Genomic DNA, 20162 nt, shown 5'->3' with positions numbered 1-20162 from the left:
GGTAAGAAAGCTACATTGTTATCCTCATTCCGTAAACAGTGGCTTTTAATGGGTGGAGAGCTGAACCATCCTAGGGTACAGAGGATTCGCAATCTAGACTACGGTCTGAAAGTTTACCACACCATAATGGGTTACACTATGGTTCCTCTGCTTTGTGGCAGAAGTAGGAAGAAAGAGTGAGAGAAGGTTGTGGAAAAAGAGTACAGCGAGGTTCACCACCACCCCATGCTGGAGCCTCGTGGAGCTTAGGTGTTTTTGCTCAATAAACACTCACAATGCCCGGTCCGGGAATCGAAACCGCGTTCTTACGACCGCGAGTCTGCTGCCCTAACCACTGGACCATTGCGCCTCCACTGCTGCTACTGTTGCCATTGCTTCCATTATAGTCATTATTGCCGTTATTGCTGGCGGCAGTGACACTGGACCTATTGCTGCTGCTATAGGGATTGTCAGGTCTGCTACTATGGACATTAGTTAGTTAGTTAGTTAATTTCTTGGCTCAAAAAGCAAAACGCAAGGCCATGTAGGGGGACATGGAGTCATGTACAGGGTGGTGTTCATGCAAAGAGTTCAGGCCACTTGTGGTCAAGGGAGACTTTGAACCGAGCGGTCGTCGGCATCTTCACTATCTCGTCCGGCAGCTTATTCCACGGATCCACAACCTGGACGGAGAAAACCCCTCTCCTTCGATTGAGATGAAATCGTCGCAGATAGAGCTTTTCGGAGTGACCCCACACCGATGCTCTGGAGCAGGAGTGAAGAACAGCTCTTTCTAGAGGTTACACTTTCCGCTTATGATGTTGTGAGCAGGGAAGCTATTAGTAATGCTGGTGGTAATGTTGGTGCTGATGGCGATGCGGCTGTTGTGGCTGTTGTTACTGCTGTTAATGCCGTCAAGGAAACTGCCAATGCTGTCACTGGTGCTGTTAGTGCTGGTTCTGTTCTCATGCATGCAGCTGCTACTGCTTCTACTAGTGGTATTGCCAGGGTTTGCTAGTACTCGAGTTCAAATTCCGCCGAGGTTGACTTTGCCTTTCATCCTTTCGGGGTCGATTAAATAAGTACCAGTTACGCACTGGGGGTCGATATAATCGACTTAATCCGTTTGTCTGTCCTTGTTTGTCCTCTCTGTGTTTAGCCCCTTGTGGGTAGTAAAGAAATAGGTATTTCGCCTGCTGTTACGTTCTGAGTTCAAATTCCGCCGAGGTTAACTTTGCCTTTCATCCTTTCGGGGTCGATTAAATAAGTACCAGTTACACACTGGGAGTCGATATAATCGACTTAATCCGTTTGTCTGTCCTTGTTTGTCCTCTCTGTGTTTAGCCCCTTGTGGGTAGTAAAGAAATAGGTATTGCCAGGGTTTGCTAGTACTTCAGCTTCATAGATGATCCTTTGGTTGCAAGTTATGCATAGCTGAACATGGGAGAATCCTAAAAGACTTACCCAAACCAGGGAATGTCCTTAACTTCAGAAAGGAGATTTTCAGGCCCTGTTAACATTTCAGGAGGTTCCTGCTAGCTTTTTGGAGCCCACAAGATGGAGGCACAGCTGAAGGTTGATCACCAATAATCCCCAATTGTTATCTTTGAGTATTAAGGCATTTCCCCACTCCATATTTTTAAGAGGTCATGGGCCAACAGGTTTTTGAGATCTGACGATATGCCATAAAACCCCGAACCCTTTATGGACGGGAAACCTAAGGTAATCCCAGCGTTAGGAAGAGCATCCAGAAACTCTGCCAGATCAAGATTGGAGCCTGGTGCAGCGATCTGGTTCGCCAGCCCTCAATCAAAATCGTCCAACCCATGCTAGCATGGAAAGCGGACATCAAATGATGATGATGATGATGATTGATATATATATATATAGATATAGATATATAGATATATATACATACATGCATACATACATATACATCATCATCATTGTTTAACATCCACCTTCCATATTGGCATGGGTGGGTATATATATATATATATATAAAATCAAAAAATAATTTTTATGGGTAACACCATACAAAATTCTGGTGAATCTAAATTAAGTACCATATTCATTTGAATCTAAATTGTTGCTGATCTTATATATATATATATATATATATATATATATATATATATACACACACACACACACACCACACACACACACACCAGCCATAACCAATCCCATCATCCAAAATGGACCTAGGATTGCATTATTCAATATCTCCTAATTTTAAGGTAATAGTGTGTGATTCAAGAGAGATTTGGCTGGTATTTCTTACAGGAGAGACCACATAGGTGAAATACAGAATCAGTAGAGATGGAGGAAATAGCTATGCACACACACACACACACACACGTGCACAAATATACATACACACACATGCACATATGTACGTGCATACACATACACACACATGCGCGTGCACACACACACACAGAAACACGCATGCACATCTGAAAAGTAATGAGTATCCTACCTACCTGCATGTTTGAAGATCTTTGAAGAAGATCACTGGAGCTATCAGTGAAATGTGAAGCAGGGCTCCCGCAGTTTGCTGGATCGTTCCCTTTGCGGTACCTGTCTCGACCACGCAATACAGCCGATTGCTCACGGGATATGGGCAATGGGCTAAGAGCACTGGCTGGGTCCAATACTTCTGATGTACGAGTGAAAGGTACAAAATCTCCTTCTTTCACTGGTCCCTGCAATGGGGAGTTATCTGAATATTTCTTTGCCTTCAGTAACGGTTGTGGCTGTTGTGGTACCCGTTTATAATCATTGTAATTGTATTTATTGGCTTCAACATTTGAATCTGAGGAATTGAGTTTGTAGAAAATATAGAAGATGATCAGATATATCAGAAAATAATTAGAATATTAATACAATCATGTTAATTCATTAGTACATTTATGCTAATTCATAGAAGAATAATGCTAATTCATGCCATATATATATATCTACTATACAGGTAGTATAGTAGATATATATATACAGGAGTGGCTGTGTGGTAAGTAGCTTGCTTACCAACCACATGGTTCCGGGTTCAGTCCCACTGCGTGGCACCTTGGGCAAGTGTCTTCTACTATAGCCTCGGGCCGACCAAAGCCTTGTGAGTGGATTTGGTAGACGGAAACTGAAATAAGCCCGTCGTATATATGTATATATATATATGTGTGTTTGTCCCCCTAGCATTGCTTGACAACCAATGCTGGTGTGTTTATGTCCCCGTCACTTAGCAGTTCGGCAAAAGAGACCAATAGAATAAGTACTGGGCTTACAATGAATAAGTCCCGGGGTCGAGTTGCTCAACTAAAGGCGGTGCTCCAGCATGGCTGCAGTCAAATGACTAAAACAAGTAAAAGAGTAAAGAGTTACATATATCATAAACTGTGCATTGTGTTCTAGAGGCCGTTCATCATTGTTTTTTTTTCTGTGTATGGAGAAATAATCAAATTTGCCATATTTGTATGTCTACCATGTAGGTTTATATATAAGACCCAGGTTGACTTCTACTTAGATCTTAAGAAAGAAGTTGGTAGGGTTCAACAAGAGCTGGATTTAGGCAATAAATAAATAAATAAACTAAATACACTACAGATTAGAGTCTTTCAATCTTCAGAGACCTTCAGATATTCATGCTTGGGCGGCGAGCTGGCAGAAACGTTAGCACGCCGGGCGAAATGCGTAGCCGTATTTCAGCTGCCATTACGTTCTGAGTTCAAATTCCGCCAAGGTCAACTTTGCCTTTCATCCTTTCGGGGTCGATAAATTAAGTACCAGTTACGCACTGGGGTCGATGTAATCAACTTAATCCATTTGTCTGTCCTTGTTTGTCCCCTCTGTGTTTAGCCCCTTGTGGGTAGTAAAGAAATAGATATTCATGCTCAAATCTGCCAGAACTTATTAGTTAGCTATGGAAAACTTGCTTGCTTGTATCCTGTCACCTGAACTGTGCTATACCCACGATCATCCAAAGGTGCTTAACTTTCTCTAGTCTCTTCTACTTTGTTGTTGTTAGATACCAACAGGTTGGTGCAACTCAGTGTTGCATGCAGCAGGAGCAGTGTATAATTGCTAAGTGTTTTGTTTGCTGGCATCAACTAAATTTAAAATCTAGCACAAGTAAGATCTATGAATGGATGAACTTAGCCAAGCTGACATGCTTGAGATATACATCATAAGTTGTTATTGAAGAAATGTTCTGAGTGGAGGTCAAATGTCACACAAAGCAGAGGTAAATTACCTAGACAGAACTATTGGGTTGTCCGGAAAGTTCATGCCGATTTATAGTAGCTTCGACTTATTTTAGATCATGGTTGGGTCCATAAAATAGGATTTGACTACACCTCCATTTAGAGCACAGTTTAAGCTATCTTTTCGTGGAAGAAGGTTTATGTTCTTATAACCTGTGTTAATTCTGTAACCCTTTAAAATGGAAGATAAGAAAGTTTATTTTCGGCACTTAATGCTTTGGGAACCAGACAAAAATTGCTGCAGCTTGGCTGGGATGTGTTACCCCACCCTCCATATTCACCAGATATTGTTCCTTCGGATTTCCACTTATTCAGGTCTCTGCAGAATAGTCTTAATGGTAAAAATTTCAATTCCTTGGATGACGTAAAAAGATACCTTGATGAATTCTTTGCCATGAAACCACCTCAATTCTGGGAAAAGGGTATTTTCAAATTAAAGGAAAGATGGAGACGCATTGTGCAACAAAATGGTTCATATTTGGTTGATCAAAAATTTAATGGCGAGCATTTATTGACCTTTTTCTTTCCTTTAAAAATCGGCACGAACTTTCCGAACAACCCAAATAGAATGAGAAGCAAGTCAAAGTGACCCCTTGGATATTGTTGGACCTCTACATAACATAATGCAGGATCAAAGCTCCATGGAAATATGATTATGTACTGCAGAACTCTTTGACCTATGTTAACACAATCCTCTGAATTTTTGTTAAAATGATGCTAATGAAGGCAATGGTAAGGATGAGCAGAATGAGGAGAGTATAGAAAATGACAATACCAGCCGTGATGACAACAACAGTCATGATGACAATAGCAGATGTTATTGATGATGATGATGATGACGCAGATGCTGCTGCTGCTGATGATGATGATGATGATGCTCTTATAACAGTCATGATGACAATAACAGATCTTATTGATGATGATGATGATGATGATGATGATGACACAGATGCTGCTGTTGCTGCTGATGATGATGATGATGACACTGATGCTGCTGCTGATGATGATGATGATGATGATGATGACACAGATGATGATGATGATGATGATGATGATGATGATGATGATGATGATGATGATGATGACACTGATGATGCTGCTGATGATGATGATGATGACACAGATGCTGCTGCTGCTGCTGATGATGATGATGATGATGACACTGATGCTGCTGCTGATGATGACGATGATGATGATGACACAGATGCTGATGATGATGATGATGATGATGATGATGATGATGACAATGATGATGATGCTCTTATAAAATAGTTGACACTTTAAAAAAAAAAGAACAAAATGCATCAGAATCCTAAACTTCGGTACATTACCGATTGTACATTTTCTTTTGTACAAGATGTTGTTAAAGCTTACTTTATGGGAAAGAAAACTGTCCTATTTTGTAACCAATCATATACAGAAATCTGTTCTGTCGTTTATTTATTCATTTATCCTTATTATTCATTTATTTTTATTTATTTACTTATTTATTTATTTATTTATCAATTTATATACTGACAGGGTGGGGTCGCAAAGAGAATGTAGACGTGTAAACATGCAAACCAATCCAACCCATGCTGACATAGCAACGGCAAAAACGGATGTAAGAATTGAAGATGTCAAAAGGAATTAAAGAATTCTGCAGTTGTTTTAAATTGCCAACTGAATATATCTGCAGAAGAAAGAGACCTCACATAATAATAATAATAATAATAATAATAATAATAATAATAATAATAATAATAATAATGATAATAATAATAATTATTATTATTATTATTATTATTATTTGTTATTATCATAATAATAATATTATAATAATAATAATAATCATAATAATAATAATAATTATTATTATTATTATTATTATTATTATTATTATTATAAACCCTGAAGCAGTTCTCTCCCCTTAAAGAGAAGGTTCACCCTCTTTTTTTATTTCTTAGTAAATTCTCTCTCTCTGTCTCTCTCTCTCTCTCTTACTCCAAAAGCAACTGTAGGTGGCAGCACCAACAGTCACCAGTCAAATTTCCCACATGTAAGAATAAATTTTTTCCAATAAAAACAAAAAGAAAAAAAATCCCTTCTATCACAAAAATTTTTTTTTAAATAAACAAAAAGTAAACAAACAAATTAAATAACCAAAGATAGCTTTGCACAATTTAAGATAAAGACATAAACAATTTAGGATAAAAACTGCAAGAAATGTAAAAAAAAAAAAAAAAAAAAAGTAGCAAAGTGTAAAAGACATACAAAAATAGTTAGAAAATTTAGTGCCAAAATCTTACTCATTTTGGTATTTTGTTTGTTAGTTTGCAATTTCCTGTTCGACGTTGGCATAGGAGGGGAACTATGATGTCGTGAAAATCTTACTGGTGTCTTTTTCTGAAAAACACTTTTCAGTGGTGATGTTGTTGATTTAGTTCTTGCTGTTGGTTTTTTTGTTGTAGTAGTAGTTTTTGCTGTTGTTGTTTCTGTTTTGGTTGTTCTTGATGGTGGTGGCTGTGTTCGCTTGTTTCTTAGTCTTGACACACGAGGAGACGGTGGTCCATTAAATTCGTCACCAGCCTTAATTGTAACTGGGTCGTGTGATTCGCTGCAAGACTGTCTAAGAATGTTTGAAGTGTTGTAGTCTACAAGCTGATCATTGGAACCATCTGTTTCCCAAGTTGGAGATTGAAGTTTTCTGCTTGTGATATTTTTCTTTGACTTTCTTTGAAGAAGGGGTAGCTGATTTGAAGATTTAATTAGTTTTGAGCCTAAATTAAAATGCGATTTAAAATATATTACAATATAATATAATATAATATAATATAATATAATATAATATAATGATTTCAAATTTTGGTACAAGGTTGGCAATTTTTTAGAGAAAGATGTTAAACACATTGACCCCAAGTGTTCATTCAACTGGTACTTATTTTATGGACCTTGAAAGAATGAACGGCTAAGTTAACTTTGGCAGTATTTGAAACACAAAACAAAAAAACAGAAGAAATGCTGCTAAGCATTTTGTCAAGCATGCTAACAATTCTGCCAACTCAAGTTCTTGGCCTTAAGGGTATTGTAAAAGGCCTGTTTATATATATATATATATATAGACACAGTGGAGACGCAATGGCCCAGTGGTTAGGGCAGCGGACTCGCGGTCGTAGGATCGCAGTTTCAATTCCCAGACCAGGCATTGTGAGTGTTTATTGAGCGAAAACACCTAAAACTCCACGAGGCTCCAGCAGGAATGGGGCGGGTGTGAACCCTGCTGTACCCTTTCACCACAACTTTCTCTCACTCTTTCTTCCTGTTTCTGTTGTATCTATATTTCAAAGGGCCAGCCTTGTCGCGCTGAATCTCCCCGAGAACTACGTTAAGGGTACACATGTCTGTGGAGTGCTCAGCCACTTGCACGTTAATAAATGAGCTGCGACGTCACTGGTGCCAAGCTGTATCAGCCTTTGCCTTTCCCTTGGATAACATCAGTGGCATGGAGAGGGGAGGCTGGTATGCATGGGTGACTGCTGGTCTTCCATAAACAACCTTGCCCAGACTTGTGCCTTGGAGGGTAACTTTCTAGGTGCAATCCCATGGTCATTCATGACTGAAGCGGGGGTCACAACAAAAATATAGACACAATGAGGATATTTAAACCTCTTATAGGGATATTTCTTCCAAGATACACTGGCTTATCATCATCATCATCATCATCATCATCATCATTTAATGTCCGTTTTCCATGCTAGCATGGGTTGGACGGTTTTGACTGAGGGCTGGCAACCAAATGGCTGCACCAGGCTCCAGTCTTGATCTGGCAGATTTTCTACAGCTGGATGCCCTTCCTAATGCCAACCACTCTGAGAGTGTAGTGGGTGCTTTTTACGTGCCACCTGCACAGTTTAATATATTATATTTTGAAGAGATATTTCTTCAATGAATATATAAAATATTGTAAAATATCCAACATTATCATTGAGTTAGAAAACAGAGATCTAATGGATACAAATTAATTTATTAATTAATCAACATATTCACCTACAATTGTTTCATTTCACTAACAAACTTAGAATTACAAAACATATATAAATGCATAATTTTGCATTATAACTACCTTGTATGGAAAATCATCAGGGTGTACAAAGGACAATAAAGATTACATTAGGATACGTTCGCAATACACAGAATATATAGACATGTTTATTATGTGTGTATGTATATGTGTGTGTGTACGAATGCGTTAAGATTATTCCTTTTATTTCAATTCAATAATAATAATAATAATCATGAATGATGAGTTATATAAGGATAAAGTAATATAATAAACAAAAGAAAGTAAAAGTCAAATAAAGTTTATGTTCATGGAATAAAATAAAGTAAAAGTGAAACAAAATTTATACTCATGTATAAACGTGTGTGTATACATGTGTGTGTACATGTGCTTATGCATATGTGTATAAATAAATATATATATATATAGGTTAGTAAATTTTTACAAATTTCACTACCAGTGGCCTAGCAAATATAAAAAGTCAATAGACGACATATTATTCAATATAAAATAGTGTACATTTAAACACAAAGAGAAATTACTAACAACAGGTAATTTCTACACATTAGGGGACAGTCAAAATGACCAAAAACCACAAGATTTCGTCGCTTTGACTATCTCCTAGCGTGTAGAAATTGCCTGTTATAGGTAATTTCTCTTTTTGCTTAGATGTACACTATTTTATATTGAATAATATGTCGTCTATTGACTTTTTATACATGCTAGGCCACTGATAGAGAAATTTGTAAAAATTTACTAACCTATATTCTCTTTTACTTGTTTCAGTCATTTGACTGCGGCCATGCTGGAGCACCGCCTTTAGTCGTGCAAATCGACCCCGGGACTTATTCTTTGTAAGCCCAGGACTTATTCTATCGTTCTCTTTTGCCGAACCGCTAAGTGACGGGGACATAAACACACCCGCATCGGTTGTCAAGCAATGCTAGGGGGACAAACACAGACACACAAACACTCATTATCACTGTGGACACCATGTGAGCAGTCATCTAAAAGTTTTTGTTCGTCATGAGGCTGACATAGGTTCCTTATCTTTCCTGATGAGAAGGCAGCATAATGCACCCTTTATTCCTTCGGAATTAAGAATATGCAGTCTTTGAAACATATGTCGAGAGTAAAGGAATTTTGTTAAAATCATCGTTCGACTCCATTCTTTCATTTATTCATAGTTAAAAGAAACACACAAATTTCCACATGAGAACACGGGGCTTCTGCTCTTGGCATGTAGCTTCAACCATGTTTTCTGACGTGAATTTGCTACCCAGGTATCGGTTAACCGAATTATCCATACTAGGATAATTCATTCACCTACTTAAATATATATATATATATATATATATATATATATTATATATATATATATATATATATATATTATATATATATATAATATATATATATACATATATATAAGTATCAATATTAGCTTTTCAAAGTTCGTTTTGGCATTTTTCATTTCCTGCCGACTGAAACTGTGCTTGTGTGGTGGATTTTGAAAAAAATATAACACATAAAGATGAGACTGGTCTCATAATTATAGATTAGTCTTGGATGGCTCAGTTACTGATGAGGATTTGCCTAGTAAATTATTTTATTTACGAAAAAAGTCTGATACCTATAGGTATAACCGTAAAAACAAGGTAAAAGGTTTTATTTTTTCGTTCCCTTTGAAATTGTTTATATTTTGTGGTTTTCGGTCATTTTGACTATCTCCTAGCATGTAGAAATTGCCTGTTATAGGTAATTTCTCTTTGTGTTTAAATGTACACTATTTTATATTATATATATATCTATATACACACACACACACACATATATATATATAAATGGAACAAATATGTATGTCAATAGTTTCTACATCAATATGCATGTGTATTTGTTCCTTTCTAATTTGCTTCTTTAGATATATAGATTAATTTATATACGAGCAAAACTAAAATAAAGATAAAATTGAAATAAGAATAAAAATAACAAATGAAAATAGAATAAATATATAATAAAATAAAGTGGAAATGAAATAACATAAAATGAAATAAAAATAAGAAAAAAACAAGAAAAGAATCTAATGACATACCAGTGATACTTTGGAGTCCCTGCCTTCTTTTATTTGTAAGTTTGATTGTTCTCGTCATCTCATTGTGATTATCAAGCTTTACCTCAGAGGGAAACTTCTTTATCTCACCAACATCAGCAGCAGCAGTAGCAATAAACACCTCATCATCATCATCATAATCTTCATCATCATCATACAGGTATCCACTTTCTCCATCAATCAAGTGATACAAACTCTTCTTGTCTCCTCCATAAATGCCATCTAATCATACACAGAAAATTAAATAATTAAATCATCATCATCATCATCATCGTTTAACGTCCGTTCTCCATGCTAGCATGGGTTGGACGGTTCGACCGGGGATCTGGGAAGCCAGAAGGCTGCACCAGGCTCCGGTCTTATCTGGCAAAGTTTCTACAGCTGGATGCCCTTCCTAACGCCAACCACTCCGTGAGTGTAGTGGGTGCTTTTTACGTGCCACCTGCACTGGTGCCAGGCGAGGCTGGCATCGGCCACGGTCGGATTGGTGCATTTTATGGAAGCCAGTCAAGGCGGCACTGGCTTCGGCTACGATATATATATATATCCAGCTGAAATTGCAAAGATAATTTTGAACTTGACTGAGGAAAGAAAACTCTGAATTACCCGTCCCCTTGTTTTCTTTGTATCATCTGTCTGGATGTTTTGTTGTCCCATTTTTGTATTTACATATATATATATATATATATATGTGTGTGTGTGTGTGTACAAAGTAAGATAGGAGTTATGGATGTAACCCACTACGGGATATCATTTATCCAATATACTGTTGGTAAAGTACCCAAATTCTTAATACATAAATGTTTTTAATTGCAATGCAATTTATTGTATTAATTGTATTAAACGGGTGAAGGTAAAGAAATATTTTTACCATAAATTTATAATACAAATAAGAAAATGGAGAAACAAATTTAGTTTGTTCATCAACTTTCGGATATTATAATGTTGGATTATTTATTCATTTAACAAATGAGAACATCAAAGCATACAAAATATTACATAATAATAATACAAATACAGATTTTAAAAGTCATATTATAAATTATAGAAATCCAGAAATTACTTCTTACAGCTGTTTCAGCCTATGGTCAAAAGTGAATCTAATTTTTCTTTCCCTATAGATGTCAACATACTAGGGTTGTAGGCATTAAAAAAAATATAATACTTATATGTTAAAAAAACCATAGGCCTCGTCAGAGGTTATAATTAACTTTATTATTAATCAAAAATCAAACAAAATCAAAATAGATGAACATCAATGGAATTTGCATCTTGTGGCACACGAGAAAACCATCCGAACGTGGCCGTAGCCAGTGCCGCACCGACTGGCCTCCATGCTGTGGGCATGTAACAATCACCATCCGATCGTGGCCGATCGCCAGCCTCATCTGGCTCCTGTGTCGGTGGCACATAAAAACACCATCCGAGCGTGGCCGTTCGCCAGCCTCGTCTGGCACCTGTGTTGGTGGCACATAAAAACACCATCCGAGCGTGGCCGTTCGCCAGCCTCGTCTGGCACCTGTGTCGGTGGCACATAAAATCACCCACTACACTCTCGGAGTGGTTGGCATTAGGAAGGGCATCCAGCTGTAGAAACACTGCCAGATCTGACTGGCCTGGTGCAGCCTTCGGGCTCCCCAGACCCCAGTTGAACCGTCCAACCCATGCTAGCATGGAAAGCGGACGTTAAATGATGATGATGATGATGATGATGATTATTAATATTATATGTAGGGTCTATCTCACACCATCACATCACTTATGGTCTGCATCCTCTACCAAATACGGCAGCAGAGAACAGTGACTAACTTTGTTGTTGCACATGTATTACAATGTGGAATAGATGCATTTTATCATGCCACTACCATTAAAGAGGTTGTACCACACAGGAAGACCAGTAAGTAATCAAAATACTCCTAATTTCCTTACTAATTTTTCAAAAAAAAGGACTGTGATTTTCATAAGTTGCAAGTAAAACTACAAAAGTACAATTGAAAATTGAGGCCAAAATTTTCTCAAATTACTAAACTATCATGTCAACTTAAAAAATCAATAACACTGGGTTCAAAAGACTTTGTAAAGTAACATCAAACCTTACCTGTTTGAACAGCACAGTTCAGATAAACCTTTTGAGATTGTGTTTCTGGAAGCTGCGCAGAAATTGTTTTCATTAATATCTTGGGGCTCTGCTTATGTTCCGAAATAGTCCCTAACAGCAACTCATTTGAATCGTAATTTGATTGTGATGAAATGAGGAAGTTGCCTATAAGTAAAGATTAATAATAATAATGATGATAATGATGATGATGATGTCTTTCCACCATAGGCAAAAGGCTTGAAATTTTAGATGGAAGGGGCTAGTCGATTATATCAAACCCAGTGCTTGAGTGTTATTTATTTTACTGATTCCAAATGGACGAAAAGTAAAGACAATCTTGGCTGAATTTGAACTCAGAATGTAAGAACGGACAAAATGTCACTAAGCATTTTGCCCGGCATGCTAATAATTTTACCAGCTCACCACTTTAAAAATAATAATAATGATAATAATAATAGAAAAAAAATGCAGGGACAGTTTGCAAGAGATACAAATGCCAAGACAGATACAGAAGACAGGTGGCTATGGATGAGGAGGAGTGACCTGAAGATAGAGACAGAAGCACTCATATGTGCAGCTCAAGAACAAGTGTTAAGGACTAACTATGTGAAGTGCAGAATTAACAACACTACTGACAGCGGCAAATGCAGAATGTCTGGTGAGAGGGGTGAAATGGTATGGCACATCGTTAGCGAATGCCCAAAATTGGTACAACACGAATGCAAAAGATGACATGACAATGTGGCATGAATTATCTATTGGAAGCTCTGTGGAAATCATGGCCTACAAAGAGAAAAGATGAGGTATGAGTAAACCTCTGAAGGAGTCACCAAGAATGAGAATTGCAAAATCCTGTGGGATACAATGATTCTGTACAATCACCTGACCAGACATCAGAAACCAGACATTGTTGTGGTGAATAAAAGAGTAAGAAAATGCATGATAATTGACATAGCATGCCCCGGCGAAAACAGGATCAATGTGAAAGAAGAAGAAAAAATAAGCAACTATGACAATTTGAAGAGGGAAATGTGAAGGTTGTGGTCAATGAGGAGAACAGACGTGATACTAATAGTAATTGGTGTACTTGGAAGTATCAGCACCCAACTACCAATATGGCTGAAAAAGATTGGCGCAAGTGTGATGGTAGAACACCTACAAAAATCAGCATTGCTTGGAACTGCAAGAATTCTTGACCAGTAAACAAGTCTCACCTTAGTCTGCTGGCTGTGGGCAGCTGATACTTTGCATCATACCCAGCAAAATAAGCTGTGAGTTTTCATCACATAATGATAATAATAATAATGGTTTCAAATTTTGGCACAGGGCCAGCAAGTTTAGCCAGCATTTTGCCTGGTGTGCTAACAATTCTGCTAGCTCACAGCCTTAATAATAATAATAATAATAATAATAATAATAATAATAATAATAACAATATGCCCTGATGCAGTACCAGGCTGTAGCTCCCATGGCTTCTCATTTTGACTGATTGGAAGTGTTATCGTGTACATTATTTTGTCTTGGTATAAAAGATGGGCTACAGCAAATATTCTGCTCAATACCACAGATTTGCTTGTCAATTGTTTGACCTTAACCAGCTGAGCATGTCCCTTAGTGGCTGACGATACGTGCATCTCTGATCATGAGCAGAAGTAATGGGAGAGCATCACAACAATGTGTTGAGAGGAATTCTTTGGGGTTTGGATAATTCACCTTTGGAAACATGGGTGTTTCGTTCAACATCATTAAACAACCCTTATTCAAGGGTTGAGCGGGAAAATTCTAACTGGGCCCCACCTGCAAGGTCATGCACTATTTATCTTGATATGATATCACCATGTCGCGCACATATGGTTGTGATGCATGTGTCTGGTGTACCTTTATCAGACAAGTAATCATGATGGGTATATTGAAATTTGTATATTTGTACCCCAGCATCACTTTGATGGCATGCACTGCTCTCTCACTCAATAATAACAACAACAACAACAACAACAACAACAACAACGATTTCAAATTTTGGCACAAGGCCAGCAATTTTGGAGATGGAGTAAGATGATTTCATTGATCCCAGTGTTTCAACTGGTACTTACTTCATCGACCCGAAAGGCAAAGTTGATCTCAGCAGCATTTGAACCAAGAACTTAAAGACAGACGAAATGCCACTAAGCATTTTGGCTGCTATGCTAACAATTCTGCTAGCTTGACACCTTAATAGCAATAATAAAAATGATAATCCTTTCTACTATAGGCACAAGGCATGAAATTGTGGGGTGGGGGATAGTTGATTACATTCACCCCAGTGCCCAACTGGTGCTTATTTTATTGACCTCAAAAGGATAAAAGGCAAAGTCCACCTCAGCAGAATTTGAACTCAGAATATAAAGACGGATGATATACCATTAAGCATTTTGCCCAGCATGTTAATGATTCTGTCAACTTGCCACTTTTAGAGTCCATCATACTAATGATCATAATAACGACGATCTCAAATTTTGGTACAAGGCCAACAAAGTTCAGCAAGGGGGATAAGTTGATAACATCAACCCCAGTGCTCAGCCTTGATAGGACGAAAGGCAAAGTCAACCTTGGTGGAATTTGAACTCAGAACATAACAACTGCTAAAATACCGCTAAGCACTTCATCCAGCATGCTAACGATTTTTGCAAGTAATTTTTTGCTCCTAATTTAGGAGCAATGCCAGCTCTGTTGAGTAAGTAAGTTAAATCATACATATTTCTTTATTACCCACAAGGGGCTAAACACAGAGGGGACAAACAAGGACAGACATAGGTATTAAGTCGATTACATCGACCCCAGTGCATAACTGGTACTTAATTTATCAACCCCGAAAGGATGAAAGGCAAAGTCGACCTTGGCGGAATTTGAACTCAGAACGTAAAGACAGACGAAATACCGCTAAGCATTTCGCCCGCCGTGCTAACGTTTCTGCCAGCTCGCCGCCTTGGTTAGATCATACCATCGACTCTCAATACTTGACTGGTACTTTATTTTATTGGCCATCGAGGGATGAAATCGGCTCTCAATACTTGACTCATACTTTATTTTATTGGCCATAGAGGGATGAAATCGACTCTCAATACTTGACTGGTATTTTATTTTATTGGCCATGGAGGGATGAAATCGACTCTCAATACTTGACTGGTACTTTATTTTATTGGCAATGGAGGGATGAAATCGACTCTCAATACTTGACTCGTACTTTATTTTATTGGCCATAGAGGGATGAAAGTAGACCAAAGAGCAGACTTTGAACACAGAACGAAAAAGAATCAGAACAAATACCACAAAACATCTGTCCAAACATTTGGTTTGGCTTCCTAGTTGTCTAACAGCAATTATAATTGTTCTGAATATAATTTTCAGCAACACACAGTGCACATACAGCACACACACACACACACACATATACGCACATGTGCATGCAGACACACATACAAATGCTTTCTTACCAGTTTGAGAAACACCATTTAGAGAACTTTTTTGAAATTGTGATTCTGGAAACTGCTCAGCAGTTGACTTTGGTAATTTCTTAGGTGTGTGCCTGTCTTCCGAAATTGATGTTCCTGATGCGAACTGATCTATCTCATAATTTGAGTGGGATGACGAAGTGTTGAAGTTTCCTGTAAGAAAAGATTAAAGGAAAATAAAACAAACAAAATGAATAAATAAAAATATAACTAATGATAATAATAACAAAAAATAAAAATAAATGCACCCTTTTTAAAGCCTAGCCAGGCTCATGGGCCCAGTTTCCCGGTTTCTATGGCGTATGTGTCCCCCAGCTGGATGGGACACCAGTCCATCGCAGCGTTACTCATTTTTATCAGCTGAGTGGACTGGAGCAACGTGAAATGAAGTGTTTTGCTCAAGAACACAACGCATCGCCCAATCCAGGAATCGAAACCACAATCTTACGATCATGATGCTGACACCCTAACCACTAAGCCACACGCCTCCATATAATAATAATAACAGCAATAATAAAAATAATCATCATTTCTGCTCTAGGCACAAGGCCCTGAAAATTTGGGGGAAGGGGACTAGTCGATTACAACGACCCCAGTGTTTCACTGGTACTTAATTTATCAACCTCGAAAGGATGAACGGCAAAGTCGACCTCAGCAGCATTTGAACTCAGAATGTAAAGACAGACGAAATGCCGCTAAGCAATTTGCTCAACATGCAAACTACTACTACTACTACTACTACTACCACCACCACCACCACCACCACTTCCTAGCCACATTGTTTCGTGTTCAGTCCCAATGTATGGCACCTTGGGCAAGTCTTTTCTGCTATAGCCTCAGGTAGACTGAAGCCTTGTAACTGAATTTGGTAGGTAGAAGTTATCATCATGTGTGTATATGCATGTGTAAGTGCATGTGCTTCCTATCAGAGAGGGAAAAAACTAATATGTGTGTGTGTGTATATATATATATATGATGGACTCTCCTGTCATTAGATAACACGAGGGTTCGACAATTTCTTACCAAACAACCACACAGATGATTTGTTTATAGTGATCAAATGTTTGTGTAGACATAAGCTCACTCCCGCCCCCCTCCCAGCAGATCGACGTTACCTGTACAGGTGCAATGGGTGCCACATGTCAGATGTTGAAATGATTGCAGAGCAATGTGAGATGAAGTGCTTTGCTCAAGAACACAACGCAATACCTGGTCTGGGTACTGAACCCACAATCTCACAATCATGAGTGCAACACCAGTAGTTGTGATACCTGTGCCGGTGGCACATAAAAAGCACCATCCGAACGTGGCAGATGCTAGCACCGCCTTGACTGGCTTCTGTTCCGGTGGCACATAAAAAGCACCATCCAAATGTGGCCAATGCCAGCGCCGCCCTGACTGGCTTCCGTGCCGGTGGCACGTTAAAAGCACCAACCGATCGTTGCCGCTGCCAGACTCCCCTGGCACCTGTGCCAGTGGCACGTAAAAAGCACCCACTACACTCACGGAGTGGTTGGCGTTAGGAAGGACATCCAGCTGTAGAAACACTGCCAGATCAGACTGGAGCCTGGTGCAGCCTCCTGGCTTCCCAGACCCCGGTCGAACCGTCCAACCCATGCTAGCGCGGAAAACGGACGTTAAACGATGACGATGATGATGATGATGATGATATATATACACTCACACACACAGATATATAGATATATGCATTTAAATCAATGTGTGTGTGTGTGTGTGTGTGTATTTGTGCCTGTGTGTGTGTATTTGTGCCTGTGTGTGTGCTTGTGAAGATGTGTGTGGGTGATTGTGTGTGTGCATGTGTGTACAAGCATACATGTATAACTTCCAATACTAACTCTCAAAATCCTTCTTCAGCTGCCTTGTGTCATGTCCATTTTTCTCAAGATGTTGCAGTCTCTTTAGTTTTTTCTCTTTAATAGCTGCCTCTCGTGCTAGCTCGATGTTTGCTGCCAGTTGCTGGAAATGTATTTCCTGGGCTTCCTACAGTAGAAAAAGCAAATTCATAAAGCAGATATACAATTAGGCCACTCCAGCCATGTCCACTCCTTCGTTTCTTCAATTATAGTCTTCTATCTACAACAATATTATCCAGTCTGTCTTCCATTTTTTAAGCTCATACAATGTGATTTGAGGATGAATTGACTGCTATTTTCAGCAGCTTAAGTGACAACATAAAGGTTCATTTGTTGAATCATATTAAACAGATTTCTTACATAGGTACAAAGCCAGTTTATGTAGCAGAGGGATTATTGTTACTCAAATTAATCCCAGGATATTGATATTTATTAGTAAGTGGATCAGATATAAGAAGAAATGTTTCCTTTTTGAGCCATGCCAGGCTCAAAAGGGCTGGACAGGAGACCAATCTGTTACAAGGTTACTCATTTTTGCCAGCTGAGTGGACTGGAGCAACATGAAATGAAGTGTTTTGCTCAAGAACACAACACATCAGGCGCAGGAGTGGCTGTGTGGTAAGTAGCTTGCTAACCAGCACATGGTTCCGGGTTCAGTCCCACTGCATGGCATCTTGGGCAAGTGTCTTCTGCTATAGACCCAGGCCGACCAACGCCTTGTGAGTGAATTTGGTAGACGGAAACTGAAAGAAGCCTGTCGTATATATGTATATATATATATGTGTGTGTGTGTTTGTGTTTGTCCCCCTAGCATTGCTTGACAACCGATGCTGGTGTGTTTACATCCCCGTTACTTAGCGGTTCGGCAATACAGACCGATAGAATAAGTACTGGGCTTACAAAGAATAAGTCCCAGGGTCGATTTGCTCGACTAAAGGTGGTGCTCCAGCATGGCCGCAGTCAAATGACTGAAACAAGTAAAAGAGTAAAAGAGAGAGTACATCACTTGATCCAGGAATTGAAACCACAATTTTATGATCGTGAGTACGACACCCTAACCACAAAGCCACACTTCCACAGATCAGACATAGGTCTATAATATTAGAGTGTGTGAATTCAAATGCATCACAGGTATATCACTGTCATCCTGGGCAGGACATTTTATTCTATATTATATCAGTTCACCAAGCTGTTGGAGTAGGGTCCTCATGATGTGGGAAGAATAACCAATGAGAGACTAGTGTTCCATCCCGAGCAGAGACTTATTTATGTCTCTTCTCTGTTTAAGGTTAAGGGAACTCAAAGCAACCAACAGTCCAATTGATCATGGGTAATTTCAAGTTAACGTTTCATTCAGTTCATTTCACCAGACCTAAGGGACGCAACTCAAAATGACTGTTGAAACATAATGGCGTGATAACAAACGGCTTTGGCCGCTCTAATTTACAGATTCAGCCAGAGAAGCAGGCTGAGGACTGTAGAGAGACGTATGATCCCTAGAAGCATAATATTTCTGCTTCAGCTCCTCAGCACTGAATCTGTCTGAAGTGTAATGGAAAACAGATCAGTTTCAAAGCATTGATGGCCATGCCACAAAAGCAAAGTTTGAAGGGAAAAGCAGTCATTAACAGCTGTCGTATAAATTGAACTTAAAGCCATATTTTCAGTTGTATAGCAGCTTAACTCCAGTGATGCTTTGTTGATTACACTCTCTTTTACTTGTTTCAGTCATTTGACTGTGGCCATGCTGGAGCACCGCCTTTTTAGTCGAGCAAATCGACCCCGGGACTTATTCTTTGTAAGCCCAGTACTTATTCTATCGGTCTCTTTTGCTAAGTGACGGGGACGTAAACACACCAGCATCGGTTGTCAAGCAATGCTAGGGGGACAAACACAGACACACAAACACATACACACACATACATATATATATATACATATATACGACGGGCTTCTTTCAGTTTCCGTCTACCAAATCCACTCACAAGGCATTGGTCAGCCCGGGGCTATAGCAGAAGACACTTGCCCAAGATGCCACGCAGTGGGACTGAACCCGGAACCATGTGGTTGGTTAGCAAGCTACTTACCACACAGCCACTCCTGCGCCTATGCCACTCATAACAATTTTTTTCTTTTTTTCGTCTTTGGTTTGTAAGTGTTATTTCCTATTTGCTTCTATCTAGAAATCAAAGGAAATGACTGCTTTTCCCTTCAAACTTTGCTTTTGTGGCGTGGCCATCAATGCTTTGAAACTGATCTGTTTCCCATTACACTTCAGACAGATTCAGTGCTGAGGAGCTGAAGCAGAAATA

General features: G+C 38.7%; 1 protein-coding gene across 2 annotated transcripts in view; it reads right to left on the bottom strand.

Moving 5' to 3' along the window:
* LOC115221244 overlaps positions 1-20162 on the bottom strand; it is a 101493-nt gene that overhangs the window by 24065 nt on the left and 57266 nt on the right. For both annotated transcript variants that reach the window (XM_036510890.1, XM_036510889.1), the window contains exons 13-18: positions 17833-17977; positions 15959-16129; positions 12486-12650; positions 10370-10609; positions 6527-6997; positions 2466-2797 (exon numbers count right to left, since the gene is read on the bottom strand). In XM_036510890.1, coding sequence (XP_036366783.1) covers positions 2466-2797; positions 6527-6997; positions 10370-10609; positions 12486-12650; positions 15959-16129; positions 17833-17977 — 1524 coding nt within the window. The remainder of the gene's footprint in view (positions 1-2465; positions 2798-6526; positions 6998-10369; positions 10610-12485; positions 12651-15958; positions 16130-17832; positions 17978-20162) is intronic.

Source organism: Octopus sinensis, linkage group LG18 (assembly GCF_006345805.1).
Source record: "Octopus sinensis linkage group LG18, ASM634580v1, whole genome shotgun sequence".
In the NCBI taxonomy this organism is placed as follows: Eukaryota; Metazoa; Mollusca; class Cephalopoda; order Octopoda; family Octopodidae; genus Octopus; species Octopus sinensis.
The sequence above is the reverse complement of the archived record's forward strand: the minus strand, read 5'-3'. Positions and strand labels throughout refer to the sequence as shown.